The sequence below is a fragment of the Impatiens glandulifera genome, chromosome 9 (genome assembly GCF_907164915.1).
Source record: "Impatiens glandulifera chromosome 9, dImpGla2.1, whole genome shotgun sequence".
NCBI classification, from domain to species: Eukaryota; Viridiplantae; Streptophyta; class Magnoliopsida; order Ericales; family Balsaminaceae; genus Impatiens; species Impatiens glandulifera.
In genome coordinates, this window is record NC_061870.1 from 26723595 (window position 1) to 26749211 (window position 25617).

Here is a 25617-nt window from a genome sequence, read left to right on the forward strand (position 1 = left end):
TTTCATTATTCCCTCCTCTGGTTTCAGACTCAAAGGCACAGAGCTCATCCAATTCTTCATATCGATCCATATCACCGGAATTATCATCCCGGTAACCATTCAACATTTCCCGGCGAAATCTCATTCTTTTTACAACCCGAAATTTGTTCCTCGTTCAATTTCTCGACAGTTGCAGTTAATTTTAACTAATTAAACCTTATATATAGATATAGAGATATTGATTACCTTGATCCAAGAGAAGATTGCAGATGGGAAGTTGATGCTTGATGCTTAAAAGCATCGATCTTTTTGAGTTCATGTTCTAATTCAACCACGTAAATAGAATTCCATCAGTGATATATCATAAATAGAGAAGAGGAGGAAAATTGAGCTATTTAGTTTTAAATAATGTATATTTTTAAATTATTAATATTATCGAAAAAAAAGAGTGATGTGACAATATAAAAGAAACGAGTGAGGAAGAAAATTTGATAGAAGAAATAAGGACGTAGAAAAATAAAAAGAGTGAAAAAAGAAAGAAAATAGATAAATTATTTTATTTTTTCATCAATTAAATTGTGTATTATTCTTTCCTCCATCATTTCTATCCTAAAAGAAATAATAAAAATATCACATAAAACATAACAAATAAATGTCAATTCCTTACGGTAAAATTGAATGGTAAAAATCATAAAATTTTGAGCCTCTATTCTAATTGAGTTAAAATTAAAATTAATATTACAGATTTTCATGATGTGATCTCTAATGAATAAATACATAGGACCACCCATATTTTCACACCCTGATAAGACATTATAAAGAATCTTTTTACTGTAAAAAAGGGGTGGTTTTTTAATCATTTCGAAATGTTTTTGGTTTATTTGGAAAGAATATAAAGTTGCAGACTTTGATTTATTATTATTTTAAATAATTTATTTAATGAATTATTATTTTTTAATTAAATAGTCTAATCTTCAGTCAAAACATTAAATAATTTCATTTTCAAAATAAATTTATGTTAATTTATCTTCTAGAGTAGGATTGATTTTGGTTTTTTGGTTTTTTTTAGATTTAAAAGATTATAATAAAAAATAAGATATTTAGGTTTTTAATTGATTTAATTATTAAAAATATTTTTTTTATTTAAAATTTAATAAAAATATGTAGAAGTATTTGTATACGTTAGTTCATAAGTGAAATAATTTGATGATTTAAAATCATAATAATGCGATATATAGAACATTTATAAAAATAAATAATAAAAACTTTAAAATTCAAATCAAATTAGGTCACGTGTTCAATTTCAAAGCGTTTTGTGTTGAAGCAGTGTTTAAGAGTGTAAACAAAATAAATAAATAAAAAAATGAACCGCCAATAAACTGACCGAAATAATTATAAACCGTTCGAACCGAATTTTTATCTGTTATAATTTTCTATTGTAACGATCATGGCCGGTTCGATTGACGGTTTATATAAACCTTATATATATAATAATTTTGATTTTTTTTATTATGTGATTCGTTATTGGCATATACATATTTATTAAATATTTTTTTATTTTTTAAATTAATTTTGTTTAATTAATATTTTAATATTTATTTTTTAAAGTTAAATAATTTTTTTTAATTCTTTTAGTTTATTATATTATATAAATTATTTATTTAATTAATTTATTTTTATTTTATAATATTTTTTATTTTTTCAACTAATAAACCGACCTAAACAATTTTATAACCGACCAAATTGACATTCAATCGCGCTAACCGACGGATAATAATTTTGAATAATTTTGAAAAACTGACACCAACAATAAAGATGAATTTTTCAGTGAAAAAACCAACTGAACTGAACCACTTAGACTATCCTTATCCATGACCAAATAATGGGTCATGATGTTGGTCATGGATGATTATGTCAATTTATCATGACCAAATATTGGGTCATTCCATGACCATGACCAAAACCAAAACCATGTGATTTGGTCTTTGTTTTTGTAAGTTATGACAAAAATCACAACCATGGTCATCTAACCATGGTCATCTAATCAAATGCTGTCATTCGTCAGCATCTGATCGGTTGCCCAAATTTTCTTTATCTTTTATCTTTAAAATCCGATTTTAATATTATTTATAATTTTTTTTTTAAATATTATATCAAAATTCATAATTTTTTGAGATCTATAAATAGAGACCACTCTTGCTATATTTCGGAGAAAAAAAATCACCATTTTCTCCATTTCTACTAATTATCCTCCTTTGTTTACAATTATCCATAATTAATATGTATAAAAACATTATTATGTATAAAAATAAGAAATTAAATATTATTATTATATTTAAAAATTGTTTATTATTTTTTTAATTTAAAAATAAAAATAATATTTTTTAATTCATGATCCAGATTTGGTTGGTCATGGATAAGCACAATGACCAAAATTTTGGTCATAAAGTTGTTTTCATGATAAAGACCATGACCAAAAAATTGGTCAAGAATAAGAATGCTCTTATAGCCCTAGTCATGGTGGTAGGGTTATTCTAATATTTCTTAATTAAAAAATATTAAAATATTTTTTTAATGAGAGTTCTTATATCATAAAAATTAAAATTAAATAACTATATATTTCATTTAATAATTTAAATTAATGATAAGTAGGATGATGAATTATATGATTATACGTTTATTTTGAAACAATTCACATAACATAAGTTATAAAAAGATTGAGTCATGTTAAATTATTTAATCTTAATAATTAATAAATTCATTTTTCATAGAAGAAATAAAATTTTCTTATAAAAAATATATAAACAAGTTCACGTTTTATACTTATTTTTTACATCCATTTATATTTTACCATTTTTATAATTCACTTGGTTAAATTACTTCTAATTTTTTATTCAAATTTTCAAATTACTTACATTTTCGTTCATTTTTTCAAATTATTCATATTTCTCTATTTAAATAAGATTTAATATAAATATTATACATAAAATAAATTTATTACATATATATTAAATAAAAATAAAATATATTATAATAAAAGTCAAACCTCTATTATAAAGTTTATTAAACAAATATATATATATATATATAATATATTTTATTTAATATTTATACAAAATATTATTTGATAAAAATATGTATTTTGTTTTAATAACTCTTTTTTATTATAATGTATTAGATTTTAATTTTAATTTTATTTACATGTGTATGTAATATATTTAATTTAAACTTTTATATAATATATTGTTTTGATAAAATATTTTTATTTTATTTTAATTTTAATTTAATATATTTAATTTTAATGTTTATATAATATATTTAATTTTAATATATAATATATTTAATTTTAATATATAATATTCAAGTTACTTTTTATATATGGACCTTTTTACAAAAAATAATAATTTATTTTAATATATAATATTCAAGTTACTTTTTATTTTTATTATTTAATTTTGTAAGTTTAATTTTATTTATAAATATATATATTATGTTTATAAAAATTAAATAATTTTAAATTTTAAAAAGTAAACCGCTGTTAGTTTGATCAAGAATGAAAATATAGTAGTTAGGAAAGTGAATGGAAAAGATAGATTGAATTATCTTTTTAATTTTTTAATTTATTTTACTCTTACTTTTATATATTTATATATTAGATCTTATTAAAGATTTTTAAAATAATATAATTAATTATTATTTTATTTTTTTAATTTTATAATTAGTGATATAATTAAATTTATTAACTAAAATATTAATATATATATATATATATTTAAAATTTACCAAAACACAATATCTCATATATTTTCGAAATCAACCAAATCATGAATTTTTAAACTATTATAAATTCTTTAAAAAACTTTCTACCCAAGACAATTTTTTTTTTCTTTTCTTTTATCAAATAATAAATATATCCAAATATCTTTACCAACCAATATCATTTTTATTATTATTATATTTTTAAAGCAAACCCAATAAAGTTTTATATTGAGAACAACAAGACGAATGTACTTATTTTTAAAAAATAAATAAATAAAATGAAAGTGTTACATTTTGAATAAAGGGTCAACCAACCATTGGTAAAAGCATTTTTTTTTCACCTAGTTTCCAGATTCCACAAAAGTTTTTGCGGGTCCAAGGTGTGTCACATGCACATCAGCACATGCCTTACACAAATTTATTTATTTGAAACTAAATCAATTATCACAATCATAAAGTCCAATTTATTTTGACACTAAACTACCATGGTCCATATGTCCTACTAATATTTTAATAAAAGTGTCAATAAAAATAAAATAACTAATTTATTTCTATTAACATATATATTTTTACATGTGTATGAGTCTTGTCATAAGATTATTTTAAAAAATAATTATTTACAAATATTTTAATTGACCATAATTTATTATTTTGACCATTTTCTTACTTGTTTTTTTTTTTTAAATTATGATGAAGTATGGAGCACACAACGGTTACATGTTTGTTTGTTTTTTCTAAATGTAGAAAAAGATGACAGTCCATTGTAACTACCATAATCAGTTGGTTATGATTTACATATTATTGAAATTTATTATAAAATAGATAACTCAACATTTATTCATCTTTTCACTTTATAACTTAAATAAGTATCTTTTCATTTAAGTTATTTAGTTAGTTAAGAAAATGGAAATAAAAATTTATTACAACAATATTGTATCATAACTACCGATTTCCATGGCCCACGACATAGAGAGGTGATTTAGGTAATTAAACAAAACAAAATGTGTAAAATGATTTTTTAATACAAGTAAATAAAAACAAAATAGATTTTCCAAACATATCCATAACATTGAAAACCATTTTCCGTTTGACCAGCGAGTTTAGAGTAATTTTATACTCTCGAGAATATGCATAATAATTATGGGCCCTATATAGGCTCTCCATTTCCAGACAGCGCACGATAGAGCCGACAGACGTAGACCCGACGTTCCCTGCTCCCATTTTGTTTTCTTTCGTATCCTGCGCCACACCGATTAACCCCTTTCTCTCTCATAGTGGAGCCGCTTTCATAGTGTAGCTTTCCAGCTGCAATTCTAGTGATCCGATAAGTGAAAGAGCTAGTGAGTGGGATTGAATTACAAAGAATCACTTCTCTAATTGCTTTCTAGATTTTGATTCCTTTTCTTACTTAGGAGAGAGAAGAAGAAGGATATGCAGAGCTACTTTTGTGCTTTACTGTGGATTCTTGCTTTTTCTGCAGTTTTGGATTTACATTCTTGTTCATACACTGGATTACTGCTTCTGTAAAAGTTGCTAACTGCAAAATTAGGTTTTCGGCACCAATTTTACTATCTGGTGTTTGTGGAGCTGAAGAAAGGTGATTTGGTGAAGAGATGATGGATAACTGTGACAAATCGGTCACTTCTTTAGCCATTACAGAGAAGCGACCTAATAGACCTGGAGGTTGCATCGGTATCTTTTTTCAGCTCTTTGATTGGAATCGGAGGTTTGCAAAGAAGAAGCTCTTCTCCAGAAAATTGCTTCCGCCAGGTTAGTAAATTGCAGTTGATTTCTTATGGTTGTAACGATGGTTGAATGGTTGAATGTTGATGTCGGTGTTTATATCAGTTCGTCCAAAACATGCACCGAAGAAGTTCGCTGGAGATGAGAAATTTCCCAAATTACGCATGGTATGAATTTCGCTATAATCTTCATCTGATTATAAATATCTCATTATTGGATTCACTTTTTATCCATAGATTGCCGGTGAAAATGGAGATGATTTTCCAAATCTGAGGAAAAATATTGACAATCAATCAAGGCCAATGCAATCTCCTAGTTTGGTTGCTAGGTTAATGGGTTTGGAATCTATACCCGCTGCAGAAAAGGAAAAGTCACCAAATGTATTACTGTCTGACATTGATAAGGAAAAACTAAGCTTGGAGAAGATCAGCTCAAGGAATGAGTTGAGGCCACAGAAGATTCAGAAAACGGAAGTTTACGAAAGAGAACATGTTGGTAGGCTTGGGTTTGAGTCAATGCCGCTGAAAAATATGTTATCGCGATCGAGAAGGCAACGTCCGAAACTCGTCTCTCCTGTAAAAAGTCCGCGTATGGCTCCTGGTAGGAACAACTCTCGATTAATTGATGTAGCTGCAAGGATCTTAGAACCTGGATTACAGTCTAGAAACAGGGCTAAAGGTGCACTCACGTACACGAGTTCTAGAATCCATAATCTTCCTCCATCCATGGAAGGCAATGCTTACTCTCCACGCTCTGCTTCTATTGATGATTTGATGATGGAGGGAAGACAGCAAGGGTTGAATGTGCGTGAAGTTCCTGATCATGATGGGGTTGCGGTCAAGCCAATGAAAGTACATTCTTGCAAGAATTGTGGTGATAAATTTGATGATTTTGCCTCGAGCTCAAGTTTGCTGAAGCATCCTTCCGTTTATGCTTCCCCAATCTCACAATATGTGGAACCATCAACGGTAATCTTGGAGAAAGAGAAAAAACCAGTAGAACAGAGAAATCGACAGGAAATGGGCAATGTTTTCGTCCAAACTCATAATGAAGCTGATCAAAGTCACTGGCCATTCAGCAGCCAACCATCTAGCCGTCAATCTGATATTCAATCTTCCACTGCCTTCAAGCAGAAAACAATAAGACAAAATAAGATACCCATGGGAAGGGACAAGGTTCATCAGAGCTCAAAACTAAGTAATCTGCAAAGTAGTAGAGTTTATGATGTGAATGTTGATAACAAAAGTCCAAGCATTCGGTCCAGATCAAGGATGCCTGTGAAACTGGATAGTGATGCACTTGATACAGGGAGGAAAACCTACGCTAAACCAGATGATTCTACATCCCCAGTGCGGAAGAAGAGGTCTGTAAACTCCACAATTGTAAAACAAAGAACTGGCAAGTGTGAGACAGCCTCGTCGAAAGAGACGAGACAGAGTTCTTTTTCTTCTACCAGTCAAAACACCACGCGGAGAAGATTGGTTAATTCAGAAGAAAGTAGCAGAACAAATAGCAATAAGGAAAAAAATATTGTCTCTTACTCATATAATTCTCCTTTGAAGCACAAGCCTGGAGCACACAAGGACAGGGAATACAAAAGAATGCATCTTAATGGTAGTGTCGATGGAAATCCCAGTTCGAGTACCATAGGTGAAAGCTCCAGCCGTGAAGAAGACTCCTGCCAATTGAGTGGAGATGCTTTAGGTGCTCTTCTGGAACAAAAATTGAAGGAATTGACTAGTCAAATGGATGATGAATTGGAAGGAGCAGGAGGTACTCCTAAGAGAAGCACTGCTATGATTCTCCAAGAGCTAATAACTGCCTTGAATGCAGAGACGCCAACTCAGAATGTTTTGGTTGATGGATCTGACCAGAAAAAAGTTTCTCTGGGTGCTCGTGTGGCAACCAAGTTCTCTTTCAAGGTTTGTTCTTAAAATCTATTAATCTCCATTTGTTTGACTCAGATTGATTTTGCATTCATGCGAGAGGTTGTTTGTATTTGTTGAAATAAACCAATTTTGTAAAAACAAAAAACAAATCTACAGGTTGAGGAGAGGGCAAAAGGAGCTTCAACCCGCTACTCACATGACTTGGACCATTATAGCCCAGGATCTGTGCTGGAAACTTCTTTTTCCAATGAAAGTTGCTTGTCCAGTAGTCTGGATGATGGCTCAGGTGAGATAATCATAACATCTTTGAAACTAGACCTAATTAATTTGATCATAAAAGTAATATGATTTGTATTTGAAAGAATTTGACCTTCTTTTCTGGCTCCGCATTTAAAGATCTTGATTAATATTTGTACTCCTTTTAGAATTAAAAGTAATATTTCTTTTGGGTCAAATATGTTAAGATTTCTTCATTTCTGTTTGCAATCAATTCACTCCATGATGCCTATTTTTGTTTCGAATTTGTGCTTTACAGTGCCAGGACACGATCATCTGCCACCTTTAGAGGCCGAGGTTGATCTGGTGGATTCTGGTTATTCCTTTTTAAGCAAAGGAAGCGGTAGACTTGATCGGATATCTGACATCCTTGGCCATATTTCTGAAGCACTGTGCTGCATCAACATCAGAGATAGCGGGTTAAAAGAAAACAAGTCTGATCGTGCGAAGGAGGTAATCTTGAATGCTGAGATGGTTTTCCAAAGTTTTGATGGAAGCAAAGAATTTTCCTTGGCGGGCTATCTGATTGAAGAGTTAGAAAGTTTGGCTAGTGCCATGCCTGCAATGGAAGATATAAAAGACGGGTACCAACTTAAGGGTTTTCTGTTTGATTGCATAGTGGAGTATTTGGATTCGAGGTATGGTCCATGCTGGAAAACCGGGTTCAGGGCCTGGAGAAGAACGAGTCCAACAAGGATTACAGGAGATATCTTGACTAGTGGAGTCGTTGAGGAGGTGAAACGGTGGACGAAATTCGCAGGTTGGAATGTGGATGAGATTATTGAATGGGAAATGAGTCATGGTTTGGGTAAATGGACTGATTTTGAAATTGAAGGATTTGAGATTGGAGTTGAAATAGAAGAGGAGCTGTTAGATAACCTGGTTAATGAAGTTCTGGCTGATTTTATTATGTAAAGTGAATCTGGGTTAACTCAGGAGTGACTAACCGACAAAATTTAAACCGCTAGGTTTCCTTTTTAACCGTTTTTCAAACAAGTCTACCTTTTGTAACATTATTTGTCATCTTTTTGTACAAATAAGGTTTGAACTTTAGTTAAGTAAGTTTATTTCATTTTCTATTAATAATCAAGAGCATGAGAATGTTGTGTTAGCTATAATAAATTATAGTTTAGAAAAAAATTAGTTTAAAAAAGTAGTCACCTTTTATGTCTCTTTTCTTTATTCTACATGTTCTTTTCAAAATAACCTTTTACCAAATTAATGGAATGCCCATGTAATGAAAAAATTAAATTTATACTAAGAATTATAATAATAATTTATAAGATTTCAATCATAATTGAATTCCCAAAAAGGCAATTTAAGGTAGATGATTCCCAATTCAATTGATTCCTTCATTTAGTTGCTACCATACATACTTTTAGTTAATTTTACTTTTAAAATTAAACATGTACTCTAAATTTGGATTCAAATACAAATATTTATCAAGAAATATAAAATTAATTTGGAATTTATTCAAATATTAACTATCATAATTAACTTCAAGTGTATCATCTTATTTGTATTTTTATTTTAGTATTATTCAAACATGTCGTATTTACAATTTGTGTCAAATTTGGTTGTAAGTAATATAAATTAAAAGAAACATTATTTTTATTTGTTCAATGATAACGATTTATACATATAATATTAATATTTAAGTTAATTATTTTTAAAAATATATTCAAATTAAGTTAAACTTAATTCTCCTTACAAAAAATTAAAACTTAGAGGTTATTAAAAATAAATCCTTATTTATTAAAAAAAAAGAAGGTAAACGCAACGATTTTGATAAAAAAAAAATAGCTAAAAATATTTAACGGATATTAATATACAGTGATAAACTAATTAAAAATATTTAGACAGAAAGTAGAAACTATAAGATTTTAGTCTATGAGTCTCTTTTCAATAATTTTCTAGTCAACTATTTGTCTCGAAATGAACCGTTCAATGATGTATTTACTTTACAACGCTATTATGTTAACTAAGTGAGAGATCTTTATTCTATCGAAACTGATAAAGTCGATTTTTTAAGATTTCTGAACTTAATAATGCTAAATTTTAATATTGTTGTATTTTTTAAATAAATATTATTATAAAATGACTGTTATAAATTCAAAAGAAACCGATTGATTGCTCAGGTGGTCCAAAGATAGTGACTCCGGAATCTAATCCGAAATGCAACTTCTTACACGAGAACTGGGGAAAGGAGAGAATGCTGCTGCCATTGCCAGCTTGTTCTTCAGAATCTTTATCTATATTTATATGTTATCTCCTCCTAATTTATCTCTAATAAAAGTTTAGTCAAATTGCAGCAAAAATGCAAGCTTCAGGTTACGTGGTGAGAGTAAGTGTAGGTTTTGACATTCTAAAGAGGAAGAAGATGAGTGATACTAATACTAATAGATATACCCACATGCCGGATGGGTCTAATTCTTGGTTGCGCTTGGGATCGGTGGCTATGAAATCCGAGCTTGCTCGCAATAGATCAACCTCTGCTAAGCTCAGATTCATCAGGGTTCAAGCGTATGGTCAGATTTCATTTTGCCAACATAAGTTTTTCTTAAGAATTTATGATATGAATTCTCAGCAATCTGTTGTATTTACCAAATTAAGATGGAGATATTGAGATTAATGCTGAAGTCCCTGCCAATGTTCAAATGAAGTCTACTACTGGTACTGTGTTTCCATATGTTGGTATTGCCTGCTTGGCTGCCACTTTGTTTGGATATCATATAGGGTATGTTTTATTTTTTCTATAAGAGCTAGCAATTTGGTCATTCATGCATTTTTCGATTTTATCTTTATTTCTACTTCATAGGTTGGTAAATAGTGCTCTTGAGTATCTATCCAAGGATCTTGGTATTGCTGAAAACGCAGTCATGCAAGGTGATTCTTGATTCAGAATCATATGTGCCATATATAAATAACAAAATTTGACAGTTGAACTTGAACAGGATGGGTTGTGAGCACCATTCTTGCTGGTGCATTCGTGGGTTCATTTACTGGAGGAGCATTGGCGGATAAGATTGGAAGAACAAAGACATTCCAATTAGATGCAATTCCACTTGCAGTTGGAGCTTTTCTTTGGTTAGTTTCTTTGTCATTAATTTTTACTGAATCATGGTTCAAAACTGTATCTTTTTGTCAAATAAAACTATGAAAGTTTACATACAGCTCTACTGCTCAGAGTGTACAAACTATGATAATTGGGCGGTTACTTGCTGGCATAGGAATAGGAATAACATCTGCTATAGTTCCTCTTTACATATCTGAGGTAATTAGTTAATCTATCTATTTTATTAACTGTTTGAGGACATAGCTAAATTTCATGACTTCTAAAATGAACAGATTTCTCCAACTGAAATTCGAGGCACACTTGGGTCTGTTAACCAGCTTTTTATTTGTATTGGAATACTCGCAGCATTAGTTGCTGGTTTACCCTTAGCAGGAAACCCCATTTGGTAAAGAAAAAAACTACATTTTTTTGCAACTTTTCTTTTTCTTGAATTGTCCGTCTATGTCAGGTGGAGGACAATGTTTGGAATTGCTGTAATACCTTCTGTTCTACTGGCTTTAGGAATGGCGTTTTCGCCTGAAAGCCCGAGGTGGCTTTACCAGGTGTTGTTGCATTATAACTTTTTGATTAAAACTGCATTAAATTCTACTATTTCTTTGCAAGTTTAAATAGTGTACAGTTTTGTGCAGCAAGGGAAAGTCTCTGAAGCTGAAGCTTCCATAAGAACATTGTATGGAGAAGAAAGGGTTGTTGAGGTTATGAATGACTTGAACAAGGCAAGTAAAGAGTATTCCTCGGAGAAAGAAGCTAGCTGGTTCGATCTCTTTAGTAGTCGCTATTGGAAAGGTAATTCATTTCAGTGCTGAAACCTAAAAAGCGTTTCTTCTTACGTGCATTGCAATTTGCATGCAGTTGTCAGTGTTGGCATGGCACTGTTCGTGTTCCAACAACTGGCTGGGATAAACGCGGTGATATATTATTCCACTGCTGTGTTTCGCAGCGTCGGAATTGCATCCGATGTTGCAGCCAGTGCTCTTGTGGGGGCGTCTAATGTGTTTGGAACGGGGATAGCTTCTTCTTTGATGGATAAACAAGGAAGGAAAAGTCTTTTGATTATAAGCTTTGCTGGAATGGTATTAATTAATTTCATATATTTCTTGTTTCCATCTATTATGAAATTTCTCGTAATAATAATAATAAAGTTCAGGCTGCTTCAATGCTGCTGCTTTCATTATCACTTTCTTGGAAGATCTTATCACCCTATTCTGGAACACTGGCTGTTCTTGGAACTGTCCTGTAAGTAATGAAAATATAAGAATTTGAAGTACTAAGTTGATTCGATAAAATATGCACTAATGTTGAGAACTTATTTGATAAATTTCCATGCGTTAAAGTTGTCATTTGTACAATCTTATTGAGTTATGAATTTAAATAATGAAGTGATTTTAAATAACAATACTTAATTCAAATAAACCTGGATTAGTGTTTTGTTCTTCAATAGATATGAGACTTAATTAAAGATTGTTTTTTGTACAGCTATGTGTTATCCTTTTCACTTGGTTCTGGTCCAGTGCCGGCTCTGCTACTCCCGGAGATATTTGCCTCCAGAATTAGAGCGAAAGCTATGGCCTTGTCTTTGGGGACACATTGGGTAAGTCTGTTTTGACTTTGTAATAAACAAATTGGTTTAGTAATTCGCATTTCTTGATCAATTGCACAGATATTAAACTTCGGGATTGGACTCTATTTCATGACCATTGTGAATAAGGTTGGTATCAGCTCGGTTTATATGGGATTCTCTATTGTTTGTCTTCTGGCTGTCTTGTACATAGCACGAAATGTTGTGGAAACAAAGGGGATGTCTTTAGAGGAGATCGAGCGTGCTCTCAGCTCAACAAGCTGAATCAGTGCGAAGCATTTGTAATATTTTGATTGAGTTTGATTTGATAAAGTTTTAAGTTTTGTCAACATATTATTGAGTTATAAAATATATTTTAGATGATACATTCCCAATATATTATTTATAAGTTATGCATAATGTAAGCTCTCTTAACAAAACCAAAAATATTCCGACCTACCGGATTCGAACCAGTGACCTAAGGATTTCAGCGTTTCATACTACAGTCCTCCGCTCTACCAACTGAGCTAAGGTCGGATTTGATAATATCAATTTATTTTAATAATTTATATTTTAAAGAATACAGTATAAAGAATATGATAAATGAGAAAGTGAAACAAATTTTGGTTGATTTGATACTTTATGGAGGATGCTATATACTTATAAATATTCTCCAATAAACATATACTCTAGGTTTCAATATTTTTAAAATTAAGGTGTTATGAACTTGGAGTATTATTTACTATTTGTCTGATTGAAAATATCATTAAATAGTAAATACACATTAGATATTTCTATTTCCTATATAGCCTAAATAATTTATGTGCTCAAGTGGGTTTAGTGAACATGCATGCACCTGTTTCGGCCTTGTTTGAGGTAAGAGTTTTTTGGTTTCTATCAAAAAAAAAAAAAAATTGTTTGATAAAAAGTAGGAAAAAATTGGTTTTTTTTAAATTTGATGACTAATTTGTCCTTTGACTTTAAAGGATATGGTGTAAGTGAGAGAATGATGGTTTAGAGAGAGGGGATAAAATTATAGGGTAGTTTTGGTATTTGAATAATAAAATTATTTGATTTGATTGTTGATAAGATGTTTGAGTTTGGGGATAAAAACAAGATTTTATCCCCAAAACCCTTTCATCAAACGAGGCCTATTCGAGTGATAATACATATTTGAGTGATACATATCTACGTAATTTTAGCTACATCTTAACTTATTTTAAATCACTAATAAGCTTAAGATAAAAAAATAAAATATAAAAAAGTTACAAAAACAAGAAAAAAAAATACAAACATATTACATAAGTTATTGAATTCGTAGATTCTCAAGAAAAACGAATAATTTTATTGACTTTCCGAAATGTGTCATCAGAAATCGTCGTAATATATAATTATGAACAATATATATCAGAAGATTACGATAATTGAAAGTTGAACGTTTATTTTTCAACCGAAATAATGAATAACATCTCACCTCTTAAAGTTGTGATTTGAATGAATATAAAGTTTTATAGGATTAGGTTATTTGAAATTTTAATATAAGTATGGTGGGCTACTCGATATTTATTACAATCATGAATTGTTTTTTTTAATAAAAAAAAAATGGGAAGAGTAAACCAATCAACGGTAAATGACAATGTCGAACCTCATTCTCTCATCTTCTACTCCTCTGAGTATCGTCGGCGGGAGAAAAGATTCAATTGAGAGCACACTCGACGATTGGTTATGGTCGCCGCTCTTTTTCTCTCTCCACCTCCACCCCCTACCCGCCATTCTTCCTACGTTTCGCTCTCTTTCAAACCCCTAATAATCTCATCACTTAACACCAGCAAGAATGAAACCGGAGGAAATCGGTCCTCAAATTCAGATTCTTCTTTCTCACATGTTCATCTCTCACAGACCGACGATGGGTTGTGTCCAAAAGCGCCTACAACAGCTCCTTGGATGAGGGTACCCACTGTTGCCAACACCGCAGAAGTCCTGGATCTTTCCGAAACTGAAATGGAAAAGGGCGAGAGATATTCTGAATTAGATGGGAAAGTTGATAAATCTTTGACGGAGAAAGTTGGCGGTGGGAGAGGAAGGAAAGCAATGAAAAAGATATACGAAGGGATGACTAAGCTTCGAGAATTCAATGGTTCAGAGGAGAAAAGAGAATATCCAGAAAAGTTTGAGTCTGAACTTTTGATTGATCAGAATCCATGGGAGATGAAAACAAATAAAATGCCGTGGGATAAGGAAGAGAAGTTGGTGTTTCGGAGAATGAAAAAAGAGAGAGTGGCGACCGCAGCTGAATTGAGCCTCGACCCTGAATTGCTTCAGAGGTTGAGGGATGAGGCTAGGGTAATGAGGAATTGGGTGAAGGTTATGAAAGCCGGCGTGACTCAATCTGTTTTAGACCAGATTCATTTGATCTGGAAACACAATGAACTCGTCCTCCTCAAATTTGATTTACCTCTTTGTCGAAATATGGACAGAGCAAGAGAAATAGTTGAGGTTTGTTTCTTTGTTTGTTTCTTTCATCAATTCGGAGAAATGATTTGATCAGTGTCTCAAACTTACTTTTTCTGATTGATTGAACAGACCAAGACAGTGGGTCTAGTTGTTTGGTGCAAGAAAGATCTGCTTGCTATTTATAGAGGATGTGATTATAAACCATGGAAAACTACCTCAAAAACAAACAGAGAATTTGGCTTAACAGATATGGATGAAGAGAATATATTAGTGAACAAGTCTTTGTATGAGCGGGAAACTGATAGATTGTTGGATGATTTAGGCCCTCGTTTTGTTGATTGGTGGATGTCAAAGCCTTTGCCAGTTGACGGAGATCTATTGCCGGAAATTATTCCTGGATTCAAGTCTCCGGCTAGGCTTTACCCATTTGGTAGATCAAAACTGACAGATTATGATCTGACATACTTGAGAAAGCTTACTCATCCTTTACCCACTCATTTTGTTCTTGGTAAATCATCATTCTTACTTTAGCATGTTGACTTCTCTTTCCCCAAGAATCCATTTTTATCAACTGTTTTGTGTTTCTTTCTCAAGGGAGGAACAGGAAACTTCAGGGTGTAGCTGCAGCCATTTTGAAACTATGGGAGAAATGTCATATAGCAAAGATTGCCTTGAAATGGGGAGTTCCCAATACAAGCAATGAAGAAATGGCTGATGAACTAAAGGCAAGTTCATATTTAGAAATGAATCAAATCAGGATTCCTTGATTTAGAAGTTTTTATTTTTTTGCAGCGTCTCACTGGAGGAGTTCTTTTGTTGCGTAATAAATACTATATATTACTGTATAGAGGCAAAGATTTCTTACCCAGCAGTGTAGCGAAACTGGTGGTGGAGAGGGAAATGGAAATAAAGAGATATCAGCTTCATGAAGAAGCTGCTCGGTTGAAAGCAGCAACAGAAGCATTCAATATAGTCGAGGAACAACAATCAACTATTGGGTCCTTATCGGAGTTTGAGAAAATTCAATCTGAACGTGTCAGTTATAATAATGGAAATCTGACTCAAGTTCAATTGGAAGCTGAAAAGGAGAGATTGGAGAGGGAGCTTAACAGTCAAGAGCGCAAACTTATGATTGTAAGTATGAATCCTGCTCTCATTTGAACATATAAGGAAGAAGGTTGTCTAAAATAATTATATGCAGCTCAATAAGAAGATAGAAAGATCAGAAAAGGAGTTAGCAAAGCTAAATTCCTTATGGAAGCCAGCTGAATTGGAAGCTGATCAAGAAATCATTACAGATGAGGAAAGAGAATGTTTTAGAAAGATTGGATTGAAACTGAACAGCACTCTAATTCTTGGTGAGTTTTTGAATAACTAACAATGTCTATATTCAGATGTATTTGGATCTGGATTCGTATGAAAATCGAATGAAATGGTGTTTTCAAATGAAGAGTTTATTTAATGCTACTTTCAGGGAGGCGTGGGATATTTGATGGTGTAATGGAAGGGATGCGACAGCATTGGAAGCACAGGGAATTAGTAAAAGTGATAACAATGCAGAGATTGTTGAGTCAAGTCATTTATACTGCAAAACGGCTTGAAGCTGAAAGTGGAGGAATTCTAGTTTCAGTTGACAAGATGAAACATGGCCATGCTATCATCATTTACAGAGGGAAGAACTATACACGCCCTAAATTGCTGCCTCGGAATCTTTTGAGTAAAAGAAAGGCGTTGTTTAGGTCTCTCGAAATGCAGAGACTTGGAGTAAGCTACTCATTGATCCTTCTTATTCACTTACTGAGAAAATATAGTAAGTGACACTACTAATTAAGTTTCTTCTTTTGCAGTCTTTGAAGTTTTATGCCTATCAGAGACAGAAATCAATCAATGATTTGAAGTTTAAATGGGTAAGTAATTAAGCTTCAGGAATTCATTTTTTTACTCCTCTATTTATTTTTAACAAAAGTATTCGAAACAATCAGGAGGATTTACAGGAAAAGATACTGACAAATGATGAAGATGAAGAAGAAGAACTTTAGACAGTCTGCTGCCAATAACTAGGTTGGTTTATGGAGATTCCATGTTTTTAACATCATTTGAAATTACAGTTACTGTTTGAAAATGAAATTTGAATATGGTTGAGATTTTCACAAACCACAGAAGGTAGATGGGCCGCCACGGGTCTTTCGAACATCAATCTGTCAGAATCTTACAGCTTCTTAGTTTGTAGGTTTTACTGGATATTGTCTTCATAGATCTAGTTATTATGGAAGTTAAAATAAATAAAAATCATTAGCTTTCTCTGATTGCATTCATGGCTTGTTCTTTAATGTTTGTTGTTGAGAATATGCAATTCACAAGTCTAACAGGAAACACTTTTCTACTGAGTTCTGTTTTCAAACTAAGAACATGTTACAGGATTAAACATGTTTGCCAGGAAATGGGAAAACTTGTCAGGTCTTTATGACATTCTAAAAATTCTTGTTTCAAAAAACAAAACAAAACAAAATATCAAATCCTTAAACACTAAAATTTCCACATTAAATGAAACAAGTTGATGAAACAACAAATAATTGTCACCACAATAAGCCTTTTTTTCTCCTGAGCCTGTCAACACGGTCAGTACTCATCCGAGACTTCTCAGCCTTATTGTTGTTCTTCTCCTTTGATTTCGCTAGCCGGCTATCCAAACTGTTTCTAGAAACTTCTGGTACTTCAGTTATCGACTCAAACTCTTTTGAAGGACCTATTTCTGAATCCTTGCTCTGTTTACCCATCTCTTCCGGAGCTTTCTCAGAACCATTCGCGGCTGCAACAGGTTTTGGTTTGTTGAGAGACATAACAAATTTCTTTAGATGTCTAATGTATTCTGGATAAAGCTCAAGATTGCAATGACCGCCCCCAGTTATCCATAATGGGTCGTACTTATTCTTGCACAGTTCCGACAGTTGCTTTCCATGCGAACAATCCACAACTTCATCAGCCGTCCCCTGTCAATCAATGAAAGTTTATCTCATTACATAGGTTTTTCTTCTTTTTTTTTTTAAACCTGTTAAGAGAAAAACAAGTACTTACATGGATTACAAGAACAGGGCAGTTGATCATGGCAATCTTATCAATATTCTGAAAGAAAAATCAATTCTTTTAGATATAATGGAAACAGATTTCATCTGAAAAAAAACTAGAAGGTGTTTGTTTACCTTATAGATGTCGAACCAGTATGTGCGTTTAATGGGGTACAATACCCTAATGCCCGAGAGAATTGGACTATGTAAAACCACTCCTCTTAAGTTTGGAGTTCTCGAAGCTATGTCAATGGTTGGACCACTTCCAACAGATTGTCCATAAACTATCAATTGTTCGTCTTTAACTCCATATTGCTCTTTCAGACATTTATATACGGCTTCAATGTCTGCATATGTGTTGCACTCTGTCGGCTATTTTCATTATTCCACAAGGAAAAAACATTATTATCGACAATAAACAATGACTCGAAAAAAGGATACCAAGTTTTAAAGAAAATGGAATCCAATATGGCTATACTAATCTATGAATGAAGAAGATGATTAGGAATCCACCTTTCCAGTTGATCGTCCATAGCCAGAGTAATCGTACCTGGAGACATATAACAACAACAGCTTAACACCATCACATAATCTTCAAGTTCTTGAGCCATTATTATTATATCTTCCAGAAGTTCCATTATGAATATGACCAGTTTAAGAAAGAAATGCAAATATGTATCCAATTGTGTGTTTAAGTAAGATCTTACCTTCCAAAGAAAGAAATGCAAAACTTTCCTAATTTTCATCCTAATTTCAGAGAATGAACCAACAACCAACAGTACAGTTTCCAAATCCTAGTAAAACCTTGTAAAAGGAGAGAATTATGATTACCCAATTAGATTGATTCGAAGACGAAGGCTCAATTCGACAAAGAGTTCAAACATCTGACCCAAATCCGCAGCATTACCATGAGAGTAAAGCAGGGTCGCCAATGATTTTGGGTGTTTGATATGTACAGCCACGATTTCATTACCTCGACGAGTACGGAGCTTCAACACATCAACATCGTCTCTTCTAGGAACTTCAGGTATGTAGAATCGTCCGGCGCATGATTCGTCGGCGATCACCGTGTAAGAGGGCGGTGTGGGAGGGAAGAAGGCGAACTTAGCGGCAATCGACGATGTGACTCCGCCCATATCCTCCGGCGCAGAGGATTTGGATTCATAAAGTCCTCAACTTTGAACCCTCAGATCGATCTCTTTTCTCTTTCTACTTAGTTGGGCGGAAGTAGAAAGAGGAAAGTAGAGATTAAGGAGAAAAGATGGGTTCTTTTTCAACTAGCTGAATCGATGAACAACGGAGCCCAGATGGGTAGATCACAGAGGGAAAGCGGCGCACAAATGGGGGATTTCTTTAGATTAGAGACAAAGAAAAGGGGAAGGAAGAGGAGGAAGGGTGGTGGTGGTGGTGGTGGCGCTGCTTATTCATTATTCAAAAAGGGTGAGAGAGAGAGAGAGAGAAAAGGAGGAGTCTTTCAATTATCCAGTTTCAACCATGATTATTAGTGTTGAAATGGGTCCCACTTGTTCCTTGATTTTCTCTTTTCTCAAATACAAAAATTTTGAAAAAAATATACATAATAAATTTTGTTTTATAATTGAAATAAAATAAATTATAATAATATATGGATTATTTTCGATTTTTAATTAAATTTATTTTTTTTAACAATGCTTCATTTTCAACAACCACATAATTACTTTATTATATTTTTAGACAACGATGTTATATATATATAACACGATAATAAGATTGTTATTTATTTGTATTCTTCCTATTATTTGTGTTGTTCTATTAAATCATTTATAATCAATCAAATAATATTTAAGGAACGAATTAACAACAACGTCTTAGTCAGTAACATCGAAGTCTGGAAATAGAGTGGAACAGTTGTGTTGACGTTTGAGAATGAAGCTCGAGAAGTTATTTAAAGATTGAGAAGAGAGTTTTGTTTGCAGTAAGATTTAAAAAAAATACTAAACAGATATGTCACTTATAGAAGGATTTTGTGCTTATTTTTAACATGTTATAATATTTTAAATATTTATGGTTTAAATTTAAACAAAAATAAATAATTTAAAATGATATATAAGGAGATATTTTAAATTTTGTAATATATATGGAGCATTATACTAGGCATCACCCATAAATATATCTAATTATTGTGTATTTGAAAAACAATATGAGGTTTAAATTAAATAAGCTTGAAAATGATGTTGATATAACTAATCTGACCTAACAAGGATTCTTTATTTGACTATGATAAGCAAATTGTAGTAGTAGCCATCCAAGCAAATATAAAATTAGAGAATAAAAGAAATGGCTCATCTACCGCAAACATCAAAATTACACGAAAATAAAATGAAATACAATATTTCTAAATAGATTTAAATGGCTCACATAAAAAAAAACAATAATGAATTCATTTGAAAACATTTATTTAGTGTCTAGATGTAGATGATATTTTATAAATTAAGCATGGGTAAGAGTCGGTTTAAGATCTTGATGATATTAATTTATTTAGAAACATTTTGTAAAATATTTAATTTCATTATGTGTTGAGAATGGACAATTTTTATATGAGACATTTTTTTTCGCTAAGATAATTTCATATGATTTTTATTTAGAGAAACTTTGAGATAAAAAAATTACATTAAATATTTTATTTTTTGGATGAAACGCTATTCATGGTAGAATTTTTACGGAAGATATATGCATATGAAAAAAATATTATATTATGGTAAGTCATTTTCGTATGTGTCATGAGAGGGTGAAATCAACGCTCGCTTATTTTTGCATTGTCGAGGGATGTCTAATATCTTGAATTTTTTGTGGAGTATGATTGAGATTCACTAGGTGATGCCCGAGTTCTTGAGTAATTGCTGGAAAGTTTAGGTTGAGGCGACTAATATAGAAAACCTAAATATATGGGTTACCGTTCCGATTATTTTTCTGATGGAGTATTTGATTGGATAGAAATCGTCGAACATCAATGATAATAGTTGTCCGATGTGTATCATTCATAATGATATTATTACAACGCTTTCTATTATTTGATCCGAAAAGCCGCTAGAGTCGGTCAGATAATCGTTATTTTCGAGAACTTACGAGTTCAATAACCTATATATCAACACGTTTGTCTTCTTTTCATATCATTTACTTTTTTTTATTAAATTTTATTTTCTTATGTCATTTATCATTATTATTATTATTATTATTATTATTATTATTATTATTATTATTATTATTATTATTATGTGTTTAAACTATTTTTATTATTTTTTAATAAATTAATATTTTTTTTAAAATTTACTTTTTAAAATAAATTTTTGCAAAGTGCCTTTTGTAATTTCAATAATCTAAGCAAGATATTTTTATTATTATTTTGTTTATTATAATAAATGAATGTCAATTGGATGAATTTGTTGACCCAAAAGTCATTAAAAAGACACTAGTAGAAGTTAGAACAAAAAAATTTAGTTTGACAAAATTTTATGAGTGAAACCTAAGAAAAAAAATGAGAAAGGGTATTGTGGTCATTTAATAATATGATAATACTTTTTTGGGTAATTTATATGTATTAGGAAAAAGATGATTGTGCAATTGTACACGGATACAAATGTAAATAAATAAATAAATAAATAAATAAATAAATAAATAAATAAATAAATAAATAAATAAATAAATAAATAATAATAATAATATTTATTATGTTTAAATTTTTAATAAATCACGAATAATATATTAAAATAAAATAAAAAGAATACTCTAATTTTACGTTTTATTCACTTCGATAAAACAACTTATTTTCTCACATATCTCGTCACATATTTTTTCAATAAATTTAATAAAAAATAATAATAATATGTATTTAATGTTTAAATTTTTAATAAATCAAAGAATGCTCTCATCTAATTAGTTAGTTTTATATATAGATTAATTATTTAAAAAGTTGAACTCATATGGTTAAAATATCTCGCGTTCATCTAATTTGATGTTAAATATAAAATACAAAATGTTATTAGCCTAGTTGGTTAAAAAGTTGTACTTGTTTTTGTAAGGTTGTGAGTTCGAAACATACATATATCATTTTTAATTTTATTTTAAATCGTTTTAAGTTTATGGGCGGGTCAACCCACAATCCGACTCAAATATCTATTTACTCTTACATATATGATATATATATCCAAATTAACCTTTTACATATATGATATATATCCAAATTAATCACCGCTCTCGACCCGTTAATCCAAACACTTTAAAAATTAAGCATCATTCTATATAGAGATTTGAGGAGGTGATCGTTAATTCAAACAAATTTTAAATTTAAAATCAACTAAATGAATTATTAATATTATTATTGTAAAGTGTACGATGTGTTTTGCACTTTTGCTGTCGTTTGAGGACTTCTGTAATGGGCCAGAGTTTGGGCCTATGATTTCCCTCATATGAATTTATAATTCTCTGGCAATAAAATGGGCTGGCTCCAAGCCCAATTAACTCTAAGAAATTTGATAGTTAACTATTTTTTCTCCCTTCATCTTTTCTCTTCATCCATATTAATTAGTTTTTTTTTGGGTAGAGTTTATCTCTTTATTTAACTCTATTAGTTAGTTATTACATTAACGGGTAAAAGTAATTTTTTTGATGGGTTAGAACTGAATTTTCAACTTTTATAAAATTATTACATTGAAAGTGACAATTTTACAAAATGAATAATTTTTTGTTACTAAAATGGTAAATCATTAGTCTATCTATTTTTCAGAGATTGAAGATCATGATAAAGTGGACAAACAAGAAGATGAGAAGAAACTAAATTGATAAAATTATATTTCTCTATTATCCATTTTGCTTCTTAATTAACATAATAAGAAAAATATATTGCAAGTTAGTGAAAATAAATGGTAAATTAAACAAGTATGGCATAGACTATAGATCATAACTTTTTAATCCCATTTAAAATGAAAAAAATTATCATTTGACATAAAAATGTCTGAAAACGATGTTAGGTAAGAATATCCAATTGATATTTATCATATTTTAACAAAATGAAGACGGATCGAGTCTATAAATTTTAGGGTTGAAAATATGTATTATCTTAGTTTAAATTATAATTAGTTCTATATTATTGTAAAAAAGAGTTAACGAACTTAATAAATATTATTATAGCATTTAATCAATTAGATGATATTATTATTATTTTGTTTTGTTAAATATAATATAAAATTATTATATATTTTTAATATAATATAAAATATAACAAATTAAATAAAAAAATAAAACAATTTTTTTAACACATGCACTATTATTATTTTGATATAAGCCTATATTGTGTGTGTTTTTGTGTATAAAAGTGGTCCAAATTGCAATGAAGGAAAGTATAGATTCTTATTGCTTGGAGTCTAAAAATTCCATATGTAAAGAAAGAAAGAGATAGAGACTATTCAACTTTAGAACACTTCTATTTCCCCCCTTTTTATCTCTTTTATTGTCCAACCAATCACTCTTCTTTTTATTTATTCCTCACATTTAATAAAGACAATTAAGGGAATATTAAAAATTATCTATTTTGATTCTCATTAAAAAAAAAAAAAAAGCTTTCTAATTTAAATAAGGGTATACAAGTATGAGTTGTGCACTTGACTATCTTAAATCTAGATCAAAAAAAAAAAACTCACCCTCTCTCTGTCCTATCCACCTAACTAACCAAAACATTTAATTAATAATTACCTTATCAAAAAACATAAAACAAAATAATCTATAACCCACCCACTCACTAACTCTCACTGTTTTCTTAATATTTTAAAAAACTCCTATTATGTTTCCAAATAACTATATTTACAATTATTTAATTATCAAGGGTAACAAAATTGAATTCAGTGTAAAGCAATTCACTTTAATTATGGTATCTATTCTTGGGAAAATAATTTGACTGCTTTACTGTACAATTTTCCTAATAAGTTGTGCTACATATATTTTTATATTTAATTCTTTCTTTCATTTACAAAATAACCAATTAAATAATCTTAATTTTAAAACATCAAGGTAAGTTTAATTTAGTTTATTTTTATATATTGGTGTGATAAAATTCAGTTTATTCTATCACAAGAGATAAAGATAAAAAAGTTAGGTTTAAATGTAGAATGTGTAATTATAATATTTTACGTTACCTTGTTACATAAATAATTAGCTTATAAATTGAATCAAACATATCATAAATATTTAAATTTCATTTTTTTTTTCTTCTAATAGGGGTGTAAAATAGAAAATTATAAAAAATTGACGGAAATAATTATAAAACAACCTAAACTTGTTCGAAAATTCATGTACCGAACTTCACAAAAATTGACAAAAAATAATTATAAAACAACCTAACCGAGTTCGAAAATTCATGTACCGAACTTGACCACGGTTTAATAGTATATACATGTTTTTAATATATTTTTAAATGTTTTTAAATATATGTCATTCTAATTTAGTAATATCGATACAAAATTTTTCGATAAAAAAACCGACTAAATAACTACGTTTCTAATAATGCAAAAATTAATTTAATGCATAAAAAACAAGAAAATAAAAACAAAACATTTTCATAACTAACTCTCCGTACATACATGATTTTCAATGGTTATCTATTCTGGAATTGCAACAAGTACAGGTCTAAACGGTCTCCTCATAAGTCGTTGCCGGAAAGTCGCCGATAACGGCCTCGGCGGCGTATGCGCAAACGCCGCCGTCACTCCGTTATTACCACCGCCAGCTGACGGCACCGGACCTCCTCCTCCTGAATTAACAACTGATCTACTATTCTTCTGATCTGGAATCGCATCATCATATGAGGTGGAAACAAACAAGTCCTTCAATTTATGGCTTACATTCGTCAATTTCTTCGGAGGATCCGGCAATTCCTTAAGTCTCCGGGAACTACTTCCACGACTGAGCAACGTACGCAACGTTTTACGGCGACGGAGATGAATTACTGGGCTAGATGCTGGGCTTCGAGTCGGACTGTTCATTATAGAACATTGAGTCGCTAGAAGTTTGAATTTCTGCATGATCAGGTAATAATTTGAGATGTAGATCTGAAATTGCTTGTTTTTTTGATATCAAATGTGAATTACAGAAGAGAGAGAGTAGGCTTAAAATGGAGGGGAAAGGGAGAGGGAAACCGAATGGAAGAGGAGAGTGCTTTTTTTCTTTCCTTTGGATGAAAGTAGTCATCTTTTTACACGTGTCAGTTGAAGATAACTTCTCATCTTTAATCTCTTTTTATTGCTTTAAAAAAAAACATTTTCAAATAAACTGTTAAAAATTAATTTAAGGTTGTGACACGTATATGTAATTTTAATGATGTTAATATTATTTATAAACTATTTTTAAGTAATAGTGTAATTTATAAGAAACATTATTATGTCTCATCATTGTTTAAACCATTGAGGTTGAGGTGGACTTCAATCTTTTTATTTTATTTTATTTTATTTTATAGGAAAGTATGAATGTAAGTTGTAGATGAGGGAAAATTTGATGAAATGGTGCTACTAAGGGGGCCTAAATACATAAATGAACCCCGCCTGATAATGTTTGTAAAACGAGCCATTTTGTCCTGCGAAAAGTCTGTAATACCCTCGCGCGCCTGATTTATCGCTCAATTACGAGAAATGCAAATCACGCATTTTCATCTAAAACGTGAGAGTTGATTAACGCATTTTAGATGAAACGCGTGAATGACATTTCTTGAACTCACGCATTTTCATTTAAAACGCGTGAGTTGATTAACGCGATTTAGATAAAAATGCGCGAGTTGCATTACTCGACTTTCCA

General features: G+C 30.7%; 5 protein-coding genes and 1 non-coding gene across 6 annotated transcripts; 3 read left to right on the forward strand and 3 right to left on the reverse strand.

The window, feature by feature from the left end:
* Positions 1-5045: 5045 nt before the first annotated feature.
* LOC124913898 lies at positions 5046-8720 on the forward strand. Its single transcript, XM_047454332.1, has 5 exons — positions 5046-5508; positions 5587-5648; positions 5718-7403; positions 7527-7656; positions 7906-8720. The coding sequence occupies exons 1-5, from the start codon at positions 5352-5354 to the stop codon at positions 8559-8561; spliced, it is 2691 nt and encodes an 896-aa protein (XP_047310288.1). The 5' UTR covers positions 5046-5351; the 3' UTR covers positions 8562-8720.
* A 1095-nt stretch (positions 8721-9815) lies between these two features.
* LOC124915119 (plastidic glucose transporter 4-like) lies at positions 9816-12849 on the forward strand. Its single transcript, XM_047455779.1, has 12 exons — positions 9816-10174; positions 10260-10383; positions 10465-10532; positions 10601-10733; positions 10821-10920; positions 10995-11107; positions 11171-11264; positions 11352-11508; positions 11575-11795; positions 11870-11958; positions 12199-12313; positions 12383-12849. Exons 1-12 carry the CDS (start codon positions 9964-9966, stop codon positions 12563-12565), a joined length of 1608 nt encoding a protein of 535 aa, XP_047311735.1. The 5' UTR covers positions 9816-9963; the 3' UTR covers positions 12566-12849.
* TRNAY-GUA lies at positions 12731-12817 on the reverse strand. The gene is given in 2 exon segments: positions 12731-12766; positions 12781-12817. It is a non-coding gene; the product is annotated as a tRNA-Tyr (tRNA).
* Positions 12850-13916: 1067 nt separating the features above from the next.
* LOC124915118 (chloroplastic group IIA intron splicing facilitator CRS1, chloroplastic) lies at positions 13917-17049 on the forward strand. The gene is made up of 8 exons (XM_047455778.1): positions 13917-14776; positions 14864-15242; positions 15329-15459; positions 15527-15868; positions 15936-16092; positions 16209-16498; positions 16582-16641; positions 16717-17049. The coding sequence occupies exons 1-8, from the start codon at positions 14006-14008 to the stop codon at positions 16771-16773; spliced, it is 2187 nt and encodes a 728-aa protein (XP_047311734.1). The 5' UTR covers positions 13917-14005; the 3' UTR covers positions 16774-17049.
* Positions 17050-17175: 126 nt separating this feature from the next.
* Positions 17176-19262, reverse strand: LOC124915120 (alpha/beta hydrolase domain-containing protein 17B-like). The gene is made up of 5 exons (XM_047455781.1): positions 18631-19262; positions 18313-18349; positions 17935-18171; positions 17810-17857; positions 17176-17724 (listed from the first exon to the last, which is right to left on the reverse strand). The coding sequence occupies exons 1-5, from the start codon at positions 18933-18935 to the stop codon at positions 17311-17313; spliced, it is 1041 nt and encodes a 346-aa protein (XP_047311737.1). The 5' UTR covers positions 18936-19262; the 3' UTR covers positions 17176-17310.
* A 5110-nt stretch (positions 19263-24372) lies between these two features.
* On the reverse strand, positions 24373-24955 carry LOC124916655. The gene has a single exon (XM_047457404.1). The coding sequence runs from the start codon at positions 24849-24851 to the stop codon at positions 24429-24431; it is 423 nt and encodes a 140-aa protein (XP_047313360.1). The 5' UTR covers positions 24852-24955; the 3' UTR covers positions 24373-24428.
* Between the last annotated feature and the right edge of the window lie 662 nt (positions 24956-25617).